At 46.4% G+C, this 18,537-nt stretch overlaps 2 protein-coding genes across 8 annotated transcripts in view; one reads left to right on the forward strand and one right to left on the reverse strand.

Annotated features, from left to right (window-relative positions):
- The window catches only part of LOC139059142 (uncharacterized), a 161,568-nt gene that overhangs the window by 83,916 nt on the left and 59,115 nt on the right, over positions 1-18,537 (reverse strand). The gene's annotated exons all lie outside the window — the stretch shown is intronic.
- LOC139059141 (anoctamin-4-like) overlaps positions 1-18,537 on the forward strand; it is an 82,535-nt gene that overhangs the window by 17,823 nt on the left and 46,175 nt on the right. For 3 of the 4 annotated variants that reach the window (XM_070537120.1, XM_070537117.1, XM_070537119.1), the window contains 11 exons: positions 968-1,066; positions 2,297-2,716; positions 5,855-5,977; positions 9,046-9,267; positions 12,112-12,210; positions 12,320-12,397; positions 14,079-14,227; positions 15,008-15,114; positions 15,439-15,494; positions 17,220-17,276; positions 18,197-18,261. In XM_070537120.1, coding sequence (XP_070393221.1) covers positions 968-1,066; positions 2,297-2,716; positions 5,855-5,977; positions 9,046-9,267; positions 12,112-12,210; positions 12,320-12,397; positions 14,079-14,227; positions 15,008-15,114; positions 15,439-15,494; positions 17,220-17,276; positions 18,197-18,261 — 1,475 coding nt within the window. The remainder of the gene's footprint in view (positions 1-967; positions 1,067-2,296; positions 2,717-5,854; positions 5,978-9,045; positions 9,268-12,111; positions 12,211-12,319; positions 12,398-14,078; positions 14,228-15,007; positions 15,115-15,438; positions 15,495-17,219; positions 17,277-18,196; positions 18,262-18,537) is intronic. The other variant, XM_070537118.1, reaches the window with a different exon arrangement.

Here is an 18,537-nt window from a genome sequence, read left to right on the forward strand (position 1 = left end):
CCTTCACACCATATATACGCGTACATAACGACTAGCTTTAGAGAGCCCTTAATTTGCCATGGTAGCTTTTCTACGAACCAGCTTAGGCTTAGCTTGAACGGGAGATACGCGCGTCGTGACGTCATGAGGCACAAGGTGGTCGCGAGAGTGAGCAAAACTTTGTTACGTCCGACACTCGCTGCAGAGCTGGCTCGGTCGTCTGCGATGCTGCAACTCGTTGGGCGGTGGGATGTACAGATCACACTAAACTTCACTTATGCAAAAGCAACCCTGCATCTGTTACCACGACAGGAACTGCGTTAAGACAGATAAGCTAAAACAAAAGCCACTTGGCGACACTGCCCTGAAGCTTTCTCGCACCGACCATCCATGGCGTCATAGAATTTTACATCGCGTGTGCTTACCTTTAGTTTACTGTTTACCGTTAAGAAAGGTCTGCACTGGATTTTAAAGGAATCGGACACTAAACCTATCCGGTTTCAGCAACTTTTACAGTGCCACGTCTAAAACGTGGGAACGTAGTCTAGAATTTCCGACAACAAACTGACGCACCTATATTTAGGTTGCCGCACAAGATTGAAATAAAATAGGGGGTCAGCCTCAATTTCCACTAGTAGTAATTATTATTGAAGCTATTATTAAACACGGAGTCTTGAAAGAATGCAGAAGAAAAGAATACCGAACGGTATATTTTTGAGTTCAAACTAAACGAGTTTTACTTCCATATCAGCGTATCGTGTCAGTCCGTTCGAATTAAGTGAAAAATCGAATTAACCAAAGTAGAATTAACGAGAGTATGCAGTATCCGCATCTCTCGAGAACTACGCTGCAGAAAGCGAAAGCACACAGGACAGGTGTGGTGCTGTTTTGTGAACAGAGCTTCTATTGAATTCTTGGTTGTTAGCGAGCTCAGGACCGCAGGCAGGTACTCAGAAATTTAATTCACTTTTTCTCTCTTGCATGACAGAAATTGGTGCACACGCCTCCGGTGAAGGGGGAAAAGTCCTACGAAACACCAGAGGCTCAGAAGGTTTCGAAGAGTACCGTAAGCAAGCCTGGAAGCAAGGTGCCTCTCGAAGCCGTTATTACAATGAATCTATCTATCTATCTATCTATCTATCTATCTATCTATCTATCTATCTATCTATCTATCTATCTATCTATCTATCTATCTATCTATCTATCTATCTATCTATCTATCTATCTATCTATCTATCTATCTATCTATCTATCTATCTATCAATGAAGACTATTCACATGACGTCACGTACGCCATTTTGTTGTCCTGTTCAGTTTTATACAGTGCGGCTGGAGATAAGCGGATAAATATAAAGTATAGGTTATGCCATGCAGGCTGTACAACAATGAGATAGTCTGGACGACGCCAGCGCATACAGCCTATGAATGAATGAATGACGTTATAATTAGGCTCCGCCTCAGAAGTTCGGTCCTAAATACAGGAGAACGGGGAAATACTTTTTCTCACCAACCGCTGTATTGGTCTTGATGAGATTTATGGAATATTTAAGCGCAAAAAGTTTCAAAGTACCGATTGTGGCCAGTAGGTTTTTACGAATCACATGTCATTTTTTTTAAAGAAGATTGATTGGAAATCGCGACTTAACGAAAAGCAAGTATCAATTTCACACTCACAATTCTGCAAACTGCACCTATTCAGACGTATGCAATGGACATCACTGATGCGTTTTGCACCAAAAAAAAAAAGCATAGCAATGATTTGTATTGCAATACCCTTGCGAACAATAACAGTTTCACGTTAAGTATAAATTTAGCCATTATATTTGTGCGATTCATGCGTTGCAGGAGATGCCTTGATATTTAAATATTCTTTAACTTAGTTATTCTCGCCAATTCTTTCGCAGAACTACGAAGTGCTATTTCGACATACTGCGTCATGCAGTCGGTAGAACTCTCCTTACTCTCTTAAATGCGACACGCATATTCAAATTGATCCAGCCGTTGTCTACCGGAAGCATTTCTGCGTTTTAAATTTATTTCAATACGCGAAAGTAATCATTGTTTTTATATGAAGAAATGTAAGCGCGGTAATTTGTTGCTATGCCTTTAAAGAGCGACGCGAAATCAGGACTGGATGCATACAGTGGTAGTAGTCCTCTTGCTACTGTGGCTTTAATTGAGCTGCTAATCGCACTGGTTACAATTTAGTCCGCACAGCTCCCAAATTGATGGTGTGCGCAGGAGGCTGCGCTCGTTTTTTAGCGGTGAACTAGGACTAACGAGTCGCGCTTTGCGCCTTTTCGGATGCGCGACGCAGGAAGCGTCCAAAAAGCCGTCGCCGACGCAGGAAGCACCCAAAAAGCCGTCACCGACGCAGGAAGTGCACAAAAAGCCGTCACCGACGCAGGAAGCACCCAAAAAGCCGTCACCGACGCAGGAAGTGCACAAAAAGCCGTCACCGCCACCGAAACTGCCTCCCGCGAAAAATCCACCTGCTAAGCCGCCTGCGAAGCCACCTACTAAGCCGCCTGCGATGCCACCTGCAAAGCCACCTGCGAAGCCACCTGCGAAGCCACCTGCGAAGTCACCTGCGAAGTCACCTGTGAAGTCACCTGTGAAGCCGTCTGTGAAGCCGTCTGTGAAGCCGCCTACGAAGCCGCCTGCGAAGCCGCCTGCGAAGCCGTCTACGAAGCCATCTACAAAGCCCAAAGAATGGGGGAGTTCACCACTGAGTTCGGTGAGCAGGCACAGAGATAACACAATCCTTGTGGATTGTGTTCCAGAAGTCGCGCCGATGACAGGGCGAGGATCAATCCGGTCTGTCACGTGAAGGGCGACGCGCGTGCACCTCACGTCAGACGCATCACTATAGCAGGTCAAATGAGCGCACGACAGAAAGGACCAAGAACCCTCCGCAGAAAATTGTCAAGTTCTGCCGTACTTCCGTATTTCCCTATTTCGTAAAATTGTTAGTTCCGCATTCAGCTGATCAGCCCCCACGGCACCGCTATACGTTTCCCTGATAGGTTCAAAGCGACATCGACGTGGAGTTTAACAACACGGCGGAATTTTAGTGCCCAGATTTGGATTACAAAACGCGGGCCAAGACGTACTGCTGGGCAGATTGGTTTGTCATATGCCTTCCTCTGAGCCCCATTAGGAATCGGCAAGCACCGAACGCGTTATGCACACGGAATGTCAGCGTACAGCAAGACCCACTGGGCAACTGATCTTAACGATGCTCGTTCGACGACACAATGCAATCTCGCAAGCCATTGGCTATGCCTGTTGTATGTCAGAAACCAGCTCTAGCCGGGAGGTGCTCCGCCAATATATGAAGGAATTCTGGGGTCTTGCGTGCCAAAACCACGATTTGATTTTGAGGCATGCCGTAGTGGAGGATTCCTGATTAATTTTGACCACCAGGGGATCGTTAACGTGCCCCCAATGCGCGTGATCGGGGCATTTAAAATGCGAAGCGTTTCTTGACGAGCATTTGCCACTACGACAGAATCTATCTAGCCGCCTGCGTCTTCGTTCTCTCATGGCCGTTTCATTACCTTCATATGCACCAAAATTCGCATAGTATGCCATGAGTATATGAAAAGCATAAATGATCGGTCATGGCATGGATATCGTAATATGTGTCATGTAAGTCATGAAACAGCCGCCTACGTTTTGGTAAGGTTGAGGACTGGGCGTGTTGGTATAGCATATTAGAGGCTCGATTGCGCAACGTTTGGACGACACACACAGAAGAGAAACACATACCACAGAGCGCTACTAGCAACTATCGTTTTATGTCCTTGTCAATTGAATAAATGCTGGAAGATACTCGGAAGGGGGAAAGGTGGGTAACAACAAAAACAAAAAGATTTTGGCAAAAACGCTTGGCATTGCTGGATGGCCATGTTTGTAAAAATCTTTTTGTTTTTTGTTGTAACCCTCCACCCCTCCCCCCGAGTACCTTCCAGTACTTATTCCATTGACGAGGGAATAAAACGATAGTTGCAAGTAGCGCTCTGTGGTATGTGTTTCTCTTCCGTGTGTGTCGTCCAAATCTTGCGCATTCGAGCCTCTAATACGTCTTTGTGCTATCGCGGTCGTTTCGTCAACTTGGTATGTACAACAACTGACATAGTATGACAGGAGTGCTTGGCGAATATAAATGATAGGTCGTGACATGAATGTCATGGCATGCGGTTTATTAAAGTCATGAAGCAGCGGGCTACGTCTTGGTGCTCTTAAGGTCGTTTCGTTAGCTCGGTAGGCTCCTCGCACACTGCCTCGGATAACATCGATACCCACTGAGCGTAGTATCTGCCGTTTTTTTTGCATTTTGCACTTATCGAAATACGGCCGCCGCGGCCGGGATTAGATCCTACGACCTCGCATTAGCAGCGCGACACCATAGCCACTAAGCCACTATGGCGGGCCATGGCAGCCTAACTGCCCTAGTAAAATGTGCGGTGGTCGTCCGATAGGGAAGCCAAAGAAATCGTATTAAATCTTGAACGATGACAGACGCATGCCTATATCAACATTCGATAATGTTCGACGGGTCTGGCTTAGCTTTGGCTGTACCACGTGGCCTTTTGAGGAGTGCATGCGCTCACACGTTCTAGCACGCCGATTCCGTGTCTGGTCAGGCGCTGGGCACATACCCCTCAAGAGGAGAGGAGAAACTGCTGACGCGAATTGAAGTCTGTACTGCTAATAACTGGTTCCATCGCTCGCTAGGCTGTGTTATGGCGCTGCTGTCGCTGCTAGAAATTTCAGCGCTGTTTTCCTATAAACTGCAGCCAACAAAAAACACAAATACCTACCCAATTAGGAAACCTATTTTGGTGTGTCAGTGTAAAGCAGTCAGAAGAAAGCTCGGCGCAGGCGAGAGGTGCTTCTGTAATGAGGTAGCGCCACGCACACCTAGTCGCCCCAAGGCCTCCGTGTTGGCAGTCGCGGCGTCAGTTAGGCTGCCGGCCTGTAGATGCGGATAGCCAGCAGCTCTAGCAGACGTGCTAATTTAAGTAGCAAAAGCAAGACATGCAGTGAGAATGCCAGCGCACCTCTATTTAGTCTGTCACGTGGTACACAGGTCCAGAAGATGTACGGCGAGTGCTCATGTCAGGTCATGATGTCCTTTAAGAGGCCGCTGAAAATGGACTGGTAATCAGTGGATCCGAATTATGCGCTGCTTTCTGCACTGTTAGCAGTGCGGCATGATGACCCGTGATTACTGTAGTGCGTGACCCTTGCATCTATGATATCACGGCCTGGTTCCACAAATCTCGCCGTCAGATAACGCTTTTACGTTATCTCGTAAGGGTGCTCTGCTCATACTGTAAGGGGACCTTATTATCGGTGAGTTTTTATAGTTATCATACAAGCCTCAAACTAGTCTGGTATTCAGGGTGTGATTTGCTTCTACATTTCCACTTTGTTTCACGTTATTAGTGACCAATCTAAAAGCAGTGCAAACACAAGAGAATAAAATACTCGATACTTTATATGCATTGCCAACTTTCCAAAACAGAAGCGATAACAAGCTCATGCATTATATACGTCTGGTGGCGGTCAGAGATGCGCTGAACTGAAAGTTCACAAAGCTCGCATTGTGAAAAAAAAATAGAGGACCAGTTATTGGGAGTGCACAATGGTGCATGAAAAGTTGAAACGCTGTAAAAAAGTTGAAACCGAATAGTTGTAAGTATGCGGTATACACAGACGAGTCTAAACGTAGACGTCCCACAATTAATGTTTCGACATAAGGTCTCGATTGAACAGATCGTGTGATCTACGAGCAGACCTGCGCATTGCTATTTTCGAAAATAAACTCACGGGGCTGCGTTCCTCTTTTCTACGCACCTGTTTTCAGAGCATGCGCGGACAGGAGACAAGATCCTCCGAGAAGACAAGATCCTCCGAGAAGACAAGATCCTCCGAGGGGACCAGCGTCACGGAAGGGACCGCAGCATCGGCTGGCGACGCGTTACCTGAGGTGAGAGCGCGGTTCAAAAAATTGGCAGTGGCTTAGCTCGGCTGTGCCAGGATACAAGTAGCGAAAGCTAAGGCATAGCATAGTTAGCCTTGCTTAATCTTGATTGCAAGTCCAGGTTAGCCTGGTTGTCTAGCTATGTTGCGGCGTTTAGCCAGTCGTTCGGCGCGCTGTTCGTCTGTTTCCTGGGGGATTCGCTTCCTCTTCATCTAGTTTCAAAGTCGATTCCAGGCCTCCTCCTGCTTATCAGAATTATCGCTGTCCATACTACTGCCTCAAATGTGGTTGCGGCGCACGCGAGCTCTCCTTTCCAATCCTCCGATACGTTATCAGGCATGCGACGCAGCTCGCGAAGCGAGCTTGGGCGAGCGCAATGACAAGGAACGCGATGTTACGTCATACCAAACGGCGGCGGCGGAAAGGCGCGGCGCTGCGGTGCGGCAGAACACCTGTGGCTCGGTGCTACTAGTGGCGCATGCGCAGTAGTGACTAGGGAGCGAGATAGAATTAAATATCCGCCACAAGGCGCGCGTTGTGACGTCATGTGCCTCCTCGGAGCACCGTCACGGCGAAGTCGCAAGTTCGCGGCCAGTAAAGCGTTCGCTTTAAAAACGTACGATGACTAGAACGCAAGTTGTCACCTCACTGTCGTCGAAGGCTTCGACAACGTTACCAATGTCTCAGTTGCAGAGCTATCATAGAACTGATTTAACCATCCTGTGGCTCGTCTGTAGCGTTCACAAAAAGCACAGAGTTGAAGTAGAGCACAGCAACAGCAAAGCATTATACCTCAATTTCCCTCCGTATTAAAATATAAACAGAAGCTTGATTCAGTTGTGCGCGCCATAAAAGGCAATCGGAATAGCACCCAAGTTAAATTCCACGTCGGAGGAACTCGAAGACACAAAACTGCTTCTTGCGTAACCGCTGCGTACCCACAACAATGCTAAACAAATAGCAGTAAGAGAACATCTATTGCAACAACCGATGGAAGTCCGCAAACGACATGACAGCATGACGCTCACACGATGAGGCTACAATGGAGACGCGACGCCTCTCCTGTATGTACATGATTTGCAACGGCACTGACAACTGTGGCAAATAATCTTTTTGCCAAACTTTCCATTGAGTCCCCATTCGGATGTCATGCAGTGTTCGCGACCGCTTATGATTGCTCAAACTGTCGGTAACATTGTCGATCATCTCTGATGGTTTCTACGCAAATTGTTTGTTTGCTTGCCTTTAGAGTACAAATGTAACACAATTTTACCCACCCATTTTGTGCTCAGCTTCTTCAACTCTGTGCATCCCCTATGTCTCTGTCAAGATGGCTAAAGAAAGTCTCATGGCCTCCTAGGTAGGGAAGGCCTGTAGCATTAAAGGACAAATCTCATTGTACCTCAGATGAAATGAAAGAAATGGACGAGAGGCAGTTTCTGATGGTGCGCATCATTTAAAGTTATTGCACCCTATAAACATCCTGCGCCATATATATATATATATATATATATATATATGGACAAACAGTGGCGATCGTCATAAATTTTGAGCGCATCTCTTTAACGCTGCGCGCTTGGTACTTGCTGTTGAGCAGCGGGCTGCACCCGCCCCAGCATGCCTTATAGCGTTTCTGACAAAAATGTAGTAAGCGCAGAGAGTCTAATCGAAGTACACCGATGATTGGTGATTATTACTATGACATACTGTAAAACTGAAACGTTATCCCAAGGTCCAGCCTTTGTCAGCATATGTATACGGGGTGTCCTACATAATATGATCCAAGAACTTAAAAATGAAAGGCGCGTTGGGAGCGAATTGAACCGAACGCACACTATTCGCAATAACCTATAGTAAGTCAGACAACACTTAGTTTTCCCCATAACTCACTACTTAATTAAGTTTAATTACCCAACTTTGTAATTATTGGCTGATGACCCCAAGTATGATACGTAGATTTGTAAAACACGTTCAGAAACTACAGATCGAGTTGCTTCCTTTACTGTACGTCTCACGCAGTCTTTTTTTCAGGGCTGCAAAGAAAGCCCGCGAAATATGAAAAAAGCCACATGACGGAGCGCTTGCGCATTGGTATCGTACTGCTCTCAAGCGTGCGTTCGGTGAACAAGGTCGGTTCCTATCTGATGATGGCGAAATTGCATGCTGCTGGCCGAGCGCTGCCGATGAGATAAAGAACACCCTGCCGCTTTCTCGTCGCCAGTCTCGATGCAGCCGACCTTGTTCACCGAACGCACACTTGAAAGCAGCACAATACCACTGCGCAAACGCTCCGTCACGCCGTTCTTTTTTTATATTTCGCGGGCCTTCTTTGTAACTCGGAAGAAAGGACTACATGAGACGTATCGTACAGGAAACCACTCCATCGGCGGTTTCTGAAGGTTCTCTACAAATCTGCGTATCAAACTTGGGGTCCTCAGCCAATAATTAAAATGTCGGGTAATTAAATTTAGTTAATTAATTAGTGAGTTATGGGGAAAACAAAAGAAATGTCCGAGTTACTATAGGCCGCAGCAAAAAGTATGCGTTCGGTTCAATTCGCTTCCGACGCGCCCTTCACTTTTAAATTCTTGCCTCAAGTTACGTGGGACACCCTGCATTTTGTATGCGCGTCTTCTTCGTTCATTCTTTCTATCTACAAATCATTGTCGTAGATCTTGCCCCTTTCAGAGCGACGTGACACGGCGTAGGATAATGATTGTTATGTACGATGAAAAGGGTTAAGGACAAGAGAAAGTCAGATTGTGCAGTTCCTCCAATTTAGCTCCACATTTCGCTCTCGTCCAGAGAAAAAGCATCGAACTCGTGGCTGAGTGGTAGAGTCTCCGTCTCACACTCCGGAGACCCTGGTTCGATTCCCACCCAGCCCATGTTGCAAGTTGTTTTTTATTCATGATGTGCCTGCTGGTATTTATCGCTCACGGCCAACGCCGACGACGCCGACACCGGCTTTTCTGTGACACGAGCTCCTCAACGCTGTCGCGTTAAAATTTCGCATTTGTACAAACACTCTCCCAAGGCGCGTGTGATCGCCGTATCTGATGCGGCGACTGCAGGACTCTGCCAAAACCGAGGAGGACGAAGAGGAGGAAGACGAAACTTCAGGACCCGTGCTGACGGAGCAGCAGCGCACGCTGTTCTTCCACGACGGCCTACGGCGCATCGACATCGTGCTCGCCTACGAGGAGACCGGCAACCGACTGCACGAGCGGTACCGGAGAATCTTCCACGAGAACATCGTCGCCGAGGGTCTGGAGATCGAGATCGAGAACGCAGAGGTCAGCTTGCGTCTCGCCTAGACAACCGCGCAACTGTTGCGGGAGACAGCTTGCCACGAGGCACGTTAGAGGACAATATCGCGGTAACGGTGCGATCAAGAAAGAGGCCGAAGGGCGCTGCAAGCCGGAGTTCTGGTCCGGGTCTACCCAGGCTGTTTATTCCGTTCGAATGCTGTATAGAAAGTTTAGTCACCTTATAATGGTGGCGGCTACTCAATTTCACGTAGTAGTAGTAATAATAATAATAATAATAATAATAATAATAATAATAATATAAAATAATAATAATAATAATAATAATAATAATAAATGTTTATTATATACTGCCCACAAACAGCTACGGAGCGTTGTGCTGCTGCACTTAAAATGTAATCATAATAATAATATTAATAATCTTAAGATACGGAACGTCTCGTGCTTCGAAAATCGAGAGTGCATAGCTATAGCTAAAGAGATTAAACGAGGTCCGCGTATACTTAAAGTCCTTCGCTTTGGGGTGGAATATATATTTTGAAATTCCGGAGGTACCCGCCGTGGTTGCTCAGTGGCTATGGTGTTGGGCTGCTGAGCACGAGGTCGCGGGATCGAATCCCGGCCACGGCGGCCGCATTTCGTTGGAGACGAAATGCGAAAACACCCGTGTGCTTAGATTAAGTGCACGTTAAAGAAATCCAGGTGGTCAAAATTTCCGGAGTCCTCCACTACGGCATGCCTCATAATCAGAAAGTGGTTTTGGCACGTAAAACCCCAAATATTATTATTAAATTCCGGAGGGGTAAATACGGTGTTAAGGCTAACGAGGAAAGCCGGGGGACAATCGGGGTAGGCTTGTTTGGCGGCTCAAAATTCTGTTGCGGCAGCGTTCACAAAAGATTGGCATAAGCACCAATATTGCTTTTGACGCTAACATTTTACATAACCAAGCAAAATCGCTCACAGGAAGAACAAATTAGAAATAGAGCGGCTTGCAAAGCATGTTGCAAACTTATCTATGTAAATCCTTGTAGTGTTAGCATGCGGGCATTAATACTACTTGAAAAAGAAACACCTAAACACAAACAATAACTGGAGACGTGTTTATTAATACTTTCTTTGTTATTTCCTCTTTTTTTACCAAGGAAAAAAATAAATATAGCAGTACAAGCGGACAGGTTTCGCAAGAGATGTGATGTTGTTCCTTATCTAACAAACCCTTTTTGGAGGGCATAATTATACGCATGTTGAGCATTTTTGTGTCCATCCTAGACCTGTTGGGCGTTTAGGGCTTGTCTGTTGTTCTGTTTGACTGGTTCCCGCCATGAGCGCTTGCAACAATATTAATGGAATACCAGTTAGCCAAGTCGCACATCTTTCATTTAACGTAACATAGTTTAGGAAGACGTCCTCTCACCATCACTGTTACCGTTCCAATGCAAAGAATCTTCAGCGTTGTTTTGGCTTCCTAGCGCATTAATGCCGTGTACAAATATGTGACGTGTGGGAAATTTGATACAATGCACCGTTGTTGTATTCATGCAAACGCGGCTATTAAAAAAATATTCAGAACCAACGCACTATGGGAATCCATGTGAGCAAAGCTTTTTGTGCTGGTTGCTTTGATCGACGATAATTAGCGGTGACTTTGACGGCGACGGCTCAATTTCTTCATCGTTTATAGTCTAACGCGAGATTGGCGATTTGACGTTAAACGTTACCTTGCCTGCACCACTGCTGTTTGTCTGCGTAGTACACATAACACATAGGGTGGGGTGTTTGCTAGAGACGTTGTCGTGCGCCGTATTTCATAACCTCCGAGGGACTTGAGCATTGTCATTGCCTCACATGACACATGGAGGCGTGGCAGATGTATTAAACTTGGATTGTGGGGCTGTACGTGCCAAAACCACGATCGGCCCACAGACGGGGTGCTCCGAATCTGCACGCGTGTCGCTTTGGAGTTATGATAAATGCCACCCATGTGCGCTCCACTCCAAGCGAGTGGTGTGCGAGGGGCACAGTGAATGACCCAACTACAGCTGAACTTAGGCTTTCATCTGAAGGAGTTTAATATGCTCAATATAGCATGTACACTCGAGGAAGTGTCGCTAACGAAATACTAAGCGTAACCGCCTGTTCAAGTATTGTGGTTTCAGAATCTATGCACAAAAATTCAGTTTTCTTTCTATTGTTATTTTTTTTGTGCTTGGGCACGCAAACAGAATAATACGACTAACTGGTGGCCTAATCCTTTTATAGGTTCCAGGCTCGTGGTTAGAAATTGCCCAGCCATAGGTTTGTGGAAGCGGGCGCTCGGATACCGGCAGAGTAGCAAAATACATGAAATAACGTTCATATTCTTCAACATTGCTCCACTTAGGAGGAGCTATGATGCGCTTTTGAATTCCCAATCACTGGCAAACATAGCGCGGCACAGGAACGCGTAGGATAACAATAAACGCTACGCAAGTCTGTCTTCCAGCAAACTGTCACTTGCAAGCACATAAACACGTACATACGTACAGTCTGTTTATATCATTGAAACAGACACCAGCAAAACCATCACAATATTTCAGAGAAAGAAACACACGCAACCTGCAGGTATTTATGAAACAACCAAGCTTCATATCGCTCTTTCGAGCTACTCCTTGCGACCGCGAAACTTCAACGACAAAAAAAAAAGTGCCCGACAGCCTATACGACTGATAACAGAAGCGACCAGTACAAATATATGCCAGGTTAGCCGAGAGGGGAACTTAAGTGATATTCTCGCACCAATTACCGAAACAGTCCAAAGCTTTTTATGCACAATGTTTTCGTTTCGCTCTTTCTCAAATGCACCGACACCGCGACGCCCCCTGGTTGCAGGACTCCTGGGACCGGTACACCTACTTCGTCAAGGTGCACGCACCCTGGGCCGTGCTCACCAAGTATGCCGAGCAGCTGCACCTTCGAATGCCCGTGAAGGTTTGTCGACGCTCTAAAAATAAGATCCAACAGTGGCCCTCGCGCTCCCTATAGCGAAGCTGCGAAACGACTAATACTCCTTATACTTTTCTCACACTCTCCAATGCAGAAAAAGGGTCCAGCCATGACGTTCCCCAAGATTAAGATCAAGCCTGGCGAGAAGCCTGTCTTTCCAGACATGAAAGCCGTGAGTATATGCCCGTTGTCGCGTTGCAGTGCTCGCATGGATCGGCCAGGGTGTTGCCGGATAAAAGCAGTGGATACGGACACAAATCCAAAGCCCTCGACTCACATATGTATAAAATCAGCACTCGTTTTCTCACGTAACTCTTCGTCATCTTTTTCCATGCAGTCTCAACCACAGCTACAACAGAAAAACAAAATATTTGTGGCCAAAAAACAAAGCTGTATGACAAAAGTGCGCGTACCCTTTCAATATGTAGTTTCAATGTGCTGAACTTGCGGCGCTGCAGCCGCGGTGACATGAAATGCCGGTTTCTTTTCCAAACCTGCGATCAATGAGGTGGCGTGGCGGAGCGCTACCCACATTGAGGATCCCGTGCTTCACTCGAAACCAGCCGCACTTGCATTTGCCCAGAACCATGCACAATGAATGAATCACCGCGCAAGTTATCCGCATCTGCTTAGTCGCTAAATTTGCCATTGCATTGTACCGTGATTTCATTTGCGAGCACACCGTCACCTACCAATTCTCTATCGACCACCGCTTTTGTGAGCCTGTCCTGGTGAGTATACTTTTCGACCATTTAGCGAGACCATCACCCCCCTTTTTGTTTTACCACTCCCTCTCCCAGCGCACCACGATTGAGGTGTGGAACACCTAGCGAGACATCAGTTGGTGTCCACAAAGAGACCGATGACTCCGTCAAAACTAACGAAAATCTCAAAGGCCATGATTTTGCGTACTGTAGGCGTCGAAGGCGATGTCAGGTGCCAAAAAACGTCATGGCCGAGACGTTTTGGACACCACCTATTACGGCTGCTTTTTTTTTCTCTCTCTTCCAACAATAACTCCCTACTCCTCTGGCTCTGGTCTTCTCTCCCCTAGTGTACAGTAAAACTGACCTAATACTGTTCTGGTTAAGCATGGAAAAAGGAAATGAGCGAGTAGAGACGCTTACGTCTCGCCGCCAGCCTTGGCAAGTTAACTCTTTGTGAAGATATGCCAATGTTGTAGTTTTTTTCCTCGCAGTATTGACCCAGCATGTGACCTCTGATCCTCGCACTATGGACCCAGCATGTGACCTCTGAAACACAGCGTATGGGCAACCAGCGCCGATACTTCGCGTGTGAAAGCAGCACCGTTAAAATACAGCCTAGTGAGCGGTGGAGACAGTTTTCACTAACACAGGCTGCGATTTCGCGTCGTCAACTTCCCCGCTCATCTTGAGGCACACGTGTCCAAATTACGGCCTCACTGGGAACCGGCGCTCTCGAACGTGTATATGAGGGCATGGGCTCCTCCAGTGCGCCTAGCGCCAGAGCTTGGCAGGACGCACAAGAAAGACTTAAAGCAAACATTAATAATGGCGATCATCTGTTATCATCCAAAACTTGCTATTTTCGTGGCCTCCCTGTGGAATATGGTGACTGCAAATTTCAGCTGCACGCTCAAAACTGCCAGTGCTACGCTCCGGCCATCACAGGTTTCCCCATTGGGCGACAACGTTTGGTTCCTTGCGCTTAGACCTTCCGTGGGCTATGACGGTACGATGGCGTGTTGGCCCCATACATTTTGCCTTCATTCGTGTTACGCAATGCTCTCTCGTGATCTTTTTCCTTCCCGCATGTCGCTAACAGTCCTTTCCTTCCTTCTCATCATCGTCGCTTTCGAAACTCGATCGCAGTTCGAGAGCGACTCGGTGGAGATCGAGGTGGTGGGCAAAGCGCACAGCAAGAGGTCCTGGTTAAAGTCCCCCTTTCCCTACGACAAGAAGCTCATCCCGGACGAGAATGAGTTCTACAACGCCGAATTCGTGCGGCAGCGAGAACGCATGTGCGTGGTTGAGGTTTCTCTTTTTTTCGATGTCATATGTCACGAGAATAGCAGTATTTAAATTTTGAAGATGTATTTTTTTTTCTCCTACTATAGCTTTTCTGCTATTTATTGTTTGATTGCTTCCGTCATACAATATCGCCAATGCCCTATGGGTGACCTGTAATACAATGAACGACGGATAAGAAATAAGAATCCTCGTTTTTTTACGCGTTCTTGGCAAACTGAACTGAAAACATAAATTACGTGTGGGAGCGCACCTAGGAGTCGCCCACCTGAGTACATCGGAGCTATACCTTTAGAAATGTAGGCTGGATTTCACTTGTGCGTGTGCGTGTGCGCGTGTGCACGTTTGCGCGTGTGCGCGTGCGTGTGCGTGCGTGCGTGCGTGCGTGCGTGCGTGCGTGCGTGCGTGCGTGCGTGCGTGCGTGCGTGCGTGCGTGCGTGCGTGCGTGCGTGCGTGCGTGCGTGCGTGCGTGCGTGCGTGCGTCTAACTTTGTCCACCCATTCTGCAAATCATTCCTAACTTCACTAAAACAAAGCGTTTCTGATACGACCTTCTGGCGAAGAGTTTGGAATGGTGTTTCTCAGTACCCGTCTTAGGAATTTTGTCTTCCTGTTCACGCAGGGAGACAGCGTAGCCAAATTTCTTAGCGCAAACCATGAGCTTTGGGAGGCGTCTGATTATGCTGCATATTCTGATAGCGTTGACCAGGCTCAACAAAAGCACAGAAGTTAGTTTCCCGCATAACGTTTACTGATCCTTTGCGTTCCTCGCAGGTACCTCATATCTGACGAGGACACCTTCTTCTCTCAAGCCATGCGCAGCCGGATAACATGGGAGGTGCTCACTCGGACCAAATACGACGAGGCAGAGCACCAGAGAGGCGAGCCACCTATAGGACCACTTTGTTTTTCGATGAATTCTTGGAAAGTACTAAACCGCCCGCCATACTAAATCCGATGCCGTCACCGTTTTCCAACTGCAATGGTTAACCTCAAGCCAACAGCTCCTATAAAACAGCAGCTACCGTGCTGAGCACGGGAGAAAAAAAGTTTTCTGAATAGTTCTAGCTTGCGCAAGGCTTGCCAACTTGACGATACCGAGAGCGAGGACAAGAAAACGTTTGTTATCGGGGTCCAATGAAGGTGTGCGCTTGTAGTGCTAACTTCTCCGAGCGTGGGCAGTATACCTAACGATTACCTTGCAGGCATAAACAACCTCTTGAGCATCGAGGTCTACCTAGCAGCTTATCCACTGCACGACGTGAGTTGGCGAATTCACTGTTTTATATTCCGGGGATTTACGCGCAAAAACCACAATGTGATTGAGGCGCGCCATATAGGAATCCAATCCGCCTGGAATCCATTAACGTGCACTGAAAGCACGGTACAAAAGCTGTTTCTTTTTCTTTTCTTTTTTTTTCTTTCTTTTTTTGTATTTCGCCTTCCATAGAAATGCGGCCGCCGCGGCCGGGACTCGGTCCCGTACATTTAGCCTTAGCAGCGCAACTCCTGAACAGGAAGGTTTAGCTCGGGTGCTCCTATCTCAATACATGTAAAAGGAGAATTCGTTTTGCTCGGCAACCAATGCACCAAATTTGACGAAGTTTGTTGCATTTCAAAAAAAAACTCAAATTTTTGTGACTCTTGGTTTGGAATTTTCAATTTATATCCTCAATTGCCTATTAAACATTTAGAAAAAATCCTAAATTTTTAGGAAATGAAGCTATGTAGTTTACAACTCTGGTAACTCAACAATGAAAAAATTATATCACAATTCAGTGAATTGCACATAATAGCACATCTGAAGCGGACGAAATTTATATATAGACATGAACCTACATAAATTGTAATATAGAAATACAGTTGTTGCAGAACACTTGTTCTTGATGCAGAGCTATTATATTTCTAAACTTCGTGCTTCTTTTTATTTTGAAATTTCGAATTTTTCAAGAAGTCTTGACAAAATTCAAGCCTGCTAGAAATCCCACTGCCAACGGTCACTATAGTTTAACTGTCACTCTCAAATACAACAAATTTTATTAAAATCTGTCCAAGTGTTATCTCAGAAAAGCATTTCTGCGTTTGACAGGTATTTGAATAAGCAGCGTCGGTGTTGGGCCCGAGCTAAAGCTTCCTCTTAGGCCACTACGCCACCACGGCGGGTGTGAATTCCCCATCCCCTAGTATTCCCGGATTCAGCGGCTTTTTGTCATAAACGATATGAAAATTTGTGTTATTAACCTAAATGGCGAGAGACAACGGAATTTCACATGACATGTCCTAGGGCACTTGTTCCTCCCAATAGTAGCCCATGATTCAAATTAACAGTGTGAATCAAAGTTGGACGGCTGACATAGAGCGTGGAAAAAAAGATCATAGGCGAACTCTAACAGTAACAGGATATGGGCCGAAGTAAGCGATACGGAATCCAGAGGTCGTACGACGCAACGATCGATTCCTTTAATTTGCCACTCTTTTCGCCGGTCACCATTGGCTGACAGGATTCCACGCCTGCGTTATCGCCGGTGCCGGCCACTCATAGCGATGGGTTATAAGAAAATGAATAGAATCGCTGCGAAATAATACTTACATAATACGCTGCCAGGACGGCTTAGAGTTACGTGGTGTCACGTCGGACCAGCCCTGATGCGTATTGTAGACCGTTGGATGAGGCCTCGTTCTGGCAGCACATGTGATGATGAGGATGATGATAATCATGATTAATCGTGACGATAGTTCGATTTTAGGCAGCAAGCTCGCCTGATTCGCATATGCAGCTGCACACACGTCCGATTTGTCTTTTAGTGCAAGTTTTAAAGCCTTAGCTCGAGCGTTCCTTGACATTGACAGCGTGCCAGAAGCTGCTTCCATTGGTGGAAGCGCACGCTTTGACGCATGCGCTTTTACATTTTCTTTTCTTTCTCTTTTTTTTGCATTAATTATTTCCTCTTCTCCGTATTACTGACCATCCTTTGGCCCTTCACAGGGGCCTTTTGGGAAAGGGCGTTTCAACAAGGCCACGGAGGTCTACTCGGAGCGCAGGGTACGTTTAGCTTCAATTGAAGCTTCCTAAATATATTCGTCTCTCTATAATGCTCAGTGCCCTCACAGTGTGAGTGAAGCAGGCGGACGCCCAATTATAGCTCCGAAATCGAAAGGGCGCTTTCATATTGGGATACAAACTAGCCATTGTAGTATGCGAACATGTAGGTAGGTGGTTGACATAGCAGTGAGCAAACAATTGCGAGGGTGCATAATCTCGCTCTTATACATGTTGCGACAGAGCATGTGAATACGAGCTAGTGAGGGAATAAGTGAGCGTGTTAACATGTGGGTGAATGAGCGAGTGAGCAAGTGAGTACATTAATGAGTGAATATGTGATCAGCCAGTGAGCAAGTGACTGAGATAATATGTGAAATAATAAAATAGTGGTACGAAAACTTGGATCTTCTTTTCTTTTAGCCGGCTGCCAAATATGAAGGAATCTGTAACAGAATCACGCCTTAGAGGACAAATGACAGAACTAATGAAAGCTCGAAAAAGCGAACGACAAAAGCAAGGTAGTATCTATTGAGCAAAAAGGCGAGTTATTGAGGGAGTGAAGGAGTTGGTAAGTGAACGTCCGATTGAGTGAATCGGTGAGTGAGCTAGCGATTAAGAAAGCGGGGGGGGGAGGAGGGGGGGGGGGAGGCAGGTAACTTTTCTGGTGAGAGTCTGAATGAGCGAGTGAACAATTGTGAGTGGTAGTCGATGAAATGCTCTCTCTATGAAGCGTTAGCCTTGCTTGGTCCCGTTGGGTTGCTTGCATATAGTCGCGTTGCAGAATATCGCATCCATTCTGTTTACGTTTACTAATAGTAATCTCGCTATACGGAAGTCAGTTCACATACGTCACTGGTGTGCTTGCAGTCACGTGAGAATGTAATGATGCTCACGTCACCCTTCCTGCACGTGACGTGCAGGTCCTGTATGCGGAGTGGGGAAGAGCCCGCTGCTGGTACAAAGAGCAGCCTCTCTATCTCATCAGGTGATCTTTAACTTGCTTACCCAGGACGGTTGAACAAACACTTATAAATGTTCTAATGTCGCTCACCCTTAAGGCAGCGAGTAGAGTTTACAAGTTTAAAAGTCGGGACAACGCAACAGGAGCGACGGAATAAACTTCCTTACTAAAACGTTTGAACACCATGTTGTTTTTTTAAACTATCTATTTGATTTCCTAAACTAGAGCGCCTACATTTTGTCTAAGTTACTTTATAAAAGGACGCTAGCTTTAGAATAAGTCTTTCGTAAAGCATGCATG

This window comes from Dermacentor albipictus, chromosome 4 (genome assembly GCF_038994185.2).
Source record: "Dermacentor albipictus isolate Rhodes 1998 colony chromosome 4, USDA_Dalb.pri_finalv2, whole genome shotgun sequence".
NCBI classification, from domain to species: domain Eukaryota; kingdom Metazoa; phylum Arthropoda; class Arachnida; order Ixodida; family Ixodidae; genus Dermacentor; species Dermacentor albipictus.